This window comes from Alligator sinensis, unplaced genomic scaffold (assembly GCF_000455745.1).
Source record: "Alligator sinensis unplaced genomic scaffold, ASM45574v1 scaffold113_1, whole genome shotgun sequence".
NCBI classification, from domain to species: Eukaryota; Metazoa; Chordata; order Crocodylia; family Alligatoridae; genus Alligator; species Alligator sinensis.
Window position 1 is genome coordinate 45,819 of NW_005842918.1, and position 3,673 is coordinate 49,491.

Sequence of the window (3,673 nt, forward strand, 5' to 3'; positions counted from 1 at the left end):
AGGCCTGGTGCTGCCGGCGCTGCAAGGCCTGCCATGTCTGCGGGCGCCGCAGCCGCGCCTCTAAGGTGGGCCCCGGGGCATTGGGGGTAGGGCCTTGCGGTCGGGGCTGGGGGGCTTCACCAGGGCAATGTGGGTACGGGCCCCAAGGGGCATCTAGCTTGGCATTGTGAGTAGGCGGTCCTGAGGGCAGGGGCTGCCCCAGGGCATTGTGGGTAGGAACCTCTGAAGCAATGGCCTTGCCCTGAGGCATGGTGGGTAGGGGCCCTGGAGGGAATGGGGCTGCTCCAGGGCATTGTGGGTAGGAGCATGTGGGGGGGGCTGCCCCAGGGCATTGTGGGTAGGAGCATGGGGGGATGGGGCTGCCCCACGGCATTGTGGGTAGGGGACTGAAGTGAAAGGGCTGCCCCAGGGCATTGTGGCTAACAGCCCACTCGAGGGTACAGCTGCCCCTGGGGCATTACAGATAACGGCCCATGAGGGAATGTGGCTGCCCCAGGGCATTGTGAGCAACAGCTGGTGAGGTGAGGGGAGAGCAGGGAGGGACCCTGGTCCCCCACTTGGCCCTGAACCTCCCCGCCGTTGCTGTCTCCTCGCAGCATCTGCTGGAGTGCGAGCGGTGCCGGAACTGCTACCACCCGGCCTGCCTGGGCCCCAACTACCCCTCGCGGCCTGGGCGCAAGCCCCAGGGCTGGGTGAGCACCCCCTGCTGCTGGGGGGGCAGTGTCCCCAAGGTCTGGCTTGCGGGGGCAGGGGACAGCCCTGACCTGGCAGTTGGGAAACGGCGGGGCTGGGCTGTTCGCAGGGGGTGTTGGGGTATCCGCAGGGGACCGGGATGCTCTGCACCGGGGGGCAATGAGGCCTGCCCGGGGCCTCCAGGGGGAGGGGCTGATGGGGCTGGCATTTTCCCTCACCCAACCCCATCTTCTGCAGCTGTGTTCGGCCTGTGTGCGTTGCAAGAGCTGCGGGGCAGCCCTGGGCCGGAGCTGGGAGGCCGAGTGGACACCAGAGACCAACCTGTGCCCACCGTGTGCTGCCCTCTATGCCCAGGGTGAGTTAGGGCTGGTGGGGGGGGACTCATCTAGCTTGGCATATGACACCCGGGGGGTTAGGTGTAAAGGCAGCAGCCTGTTTCCTGCCCCTGGGGTCAGTCTGAGGGCAGGTAGAGGCCAAGAGCTTTGCTCGGTGTGGAGATGCAGCCAGCTCTGGGGTGGAGTATCTGGGGACTGGCTGAGTGCAGGTTTCGCTCTCCAACCAAGGTGTTGCCAACCATGGCTTTGAGTATTCGTGCTTAATCTGTATAGCATTTTGGCCACTGCGGTATACAGTTTTGAGTAACCGCGGGTTTCTGTGGTCACGCGTTAATTAGCCCGCCACCTGCCATTTTTCCCAGAAGCCTTTTGTCTAGCCATCCACAGTTTTGCCAACCCCAGGAACTTTCAGGAACCTAACCCCAGCGCTTGGTGAGGGAAACCTACATAACGCTGCTGGGGGAAGGCTGAAACAGTGTGCGTGTGTGGTGTTGAACTAGGGACCTGTTCCCTCCAGAAGACCCCAAGCTGGGGCCAGGCCAGGGGCACTGACTGACTCAGGCAGCTGAAATGTAGCCAACTCTGGGGTGAAGCAGCTGGAAAACAGCAGCCCAGTAGAACATTTCTGGGGGTGGCAGTGTTCCTCCGAGGGGGGGGGCATTGCCAGCTATAGCCCCCCCCTACTTGCCCCCCCCAGGTAATTACTGCCCCATCTGTTCCCACTGCTACGAGGACAACGACTACGAGAGCAAAATGATGCAGTGCGCCATGTGCGAACACTGGGTGCATGCCAAGTGCGAGGGGCTCTCGGGTCAGTGCCCCCCCCACCAACAATGCCCTGGGCCCCCATTGCCCCTCCCCTCCCTGCCTCCTCTTGCTTCCTGGCTGTCCCCAAATGGCAGTGGGGGGGTTTGCCAGGTGCTGCTTCCCCCCTGACTTGTGCTTTTCCCTATCCCCAGATGAGGGCTACGAGATCCTGTCTAGCCTGCCAGACAGCGTGGTATACGCGTGCAGGCCGTGCACAGGTGCTGATGGGGGGCGCTGGCGGGACCTCCTAGATGCCACCCTGGGCAAGGGGCTGCGGGCCGTCCTCCAGGGGCTACAGGAAGCTGAACAGGCCGCCCCCCTGCTGCAGTGTGCCCAGGTATGTTTTCCCCCCGCCCCATATGGTCCTCGAGAGCCCAGGTGTCCAGGCTTACTGCCCCCTAGCTCGTAAGTTAACAGTTCCAGTCTTTTCATGGAACTGAGATGGGAACCCAGGTGTCCGGGCTCCAGTCTTCTAGCTCCTAGTCTTCCTTCAGAGCTAGAGACAACCCAGGTGTCCTGGCTCCCAACCCCTTCCCTGAGACCAAACTGCCCCCCATCCCTATTCCACTTTCCTGCCAAAAATGGAGAGAACCCAGGTGTCCAGGCTCCCAGTCCTTCCTGCTCTACCCTGCCCACATCCCCACCCCAATTCCCCCTAGAGCTGGAGAGAACCCAAATGTCTAGGCTCCTAGCCATCCCTGCTCTATTTTAGCCCCTGCCCCCAACCCCACTTCCCTCCCTGAGCTAGAGAGAACCTAGGTGTCCAAGCTCACACCCCCAACTTGCCATAAGCTATTGGCTCTCATATTGCACATGTGGGTTGAACCCAGGCATCCGGGCTCCTCCTGGGTTGACACCCCCCCCCCCCCCAACACCTTGTGTTGACCCCCTAGTGTCAGGGGGTAGGGGGAAGGTTGGGCCCAGATAGGGTTGCAGGGAGGGAGACAGGCCAGGAGGGTCTGTAGGGCGGGGGGGGGCAGGACTCTCCACCTCCCCCCTCACCTTCCAGCCTAGTGGGGGCAGCAGAGGCCCACCTGCCCCTGCGGGGACCAATCAGGGGGTCCCTGCCCCAGGTTAACCCCCACCCCTTGCCCATGCCTGCAGTGCTCCCCCGACTCGGGTGTACACATCCACCAACACCCCTGTGACTTGCGCTCCATCGCCCGGCGCCTTGACCAGGGACACTACACCTCTGTGGTGAGTGGTGGGTGGTGACCTAGAGGCATGTTTGGGGGGGCGGGGCAACTTCAGGGCTGGGGGGCAGCTGGGGTTTGAGAACTCAGGTGTCTGGGCTCCCGGTCCCCTGTGCTCTATTGCTCTTGCTCCTCTCCCAGAGCTGGAGAGAACCCAGGCGTCCGGGCTCCCAGTCCCTCCTGCTTTGCTTTATCACCCCCTCCAAGGTGGGGGAAAGTTGTGGGGGGGGACAAGGCAGGCAGCCAGGGTTTGACCCTTCCGTCTGTCCACCCGTGCAGCTGGGGTTCAACCGGGACATGGTGGGGGTGCTGCAGCGCCAGGGCCCAGACCCAGTGGGGGGCTCCGAGCCCAGCGCCCGCCAGCTCTACCTCGAGGTACCAGGGTGGTGGGGGGGTCGGGCTTTCTGGGATGGGGGTCATCTGACCTTTTTGAGGGGGGGTCCTATGAAAGAGATTGAGGGGCTAGGCATTTGTGTTGGGGATGAGAGTAACAGGCTGAGGGAGTCCCAGGTGGGTATGAGGCTGCCTGGGTTTTGGGGGGCAGCTGGGACCCTGAGAGGGGTTGGTGTGCAGTGGGGTGACATCATTTGGGTTTTGTGGGGGGGTCTGGTGTGGATGTTAGGGGTCTGGGGTGGTTGTGAGCCT

At 62.9% G+C, this 3,673-nt stretch overlaps 1 protein-coding gene across 1 annotated transcript in view; it reads left to right on the forward strand.

Moving 5' to 3' along the window:
- The window catches only part of KMT2B (lysine methyltransferase 2B), a gene marked incomplete at its 5' end in the record, with an annotated part of 22,955 nt that overhangs the window by 7,865 nt on the left and 11,417 nt on the right, over positions 1–3,673 (forward strand). The window contains 7 exon segments of the mRNA XM_025192372.1: positions 3–65; positions 597–692; positions 931–1,048; positions 1,726–1,839; positions 1,988–2,172; positions 2,940–3,032; positions 3,308–3,645. Of these exon segments, the coding sequence (XP_025048157.1) occupies positions 3–65; positions 597–692; positions 931–1,048; positions 1,726–1,839; positions 1,988–2,172; positions 2,940–3,032; positions 3,308–3,645 (1,007 nt within the window).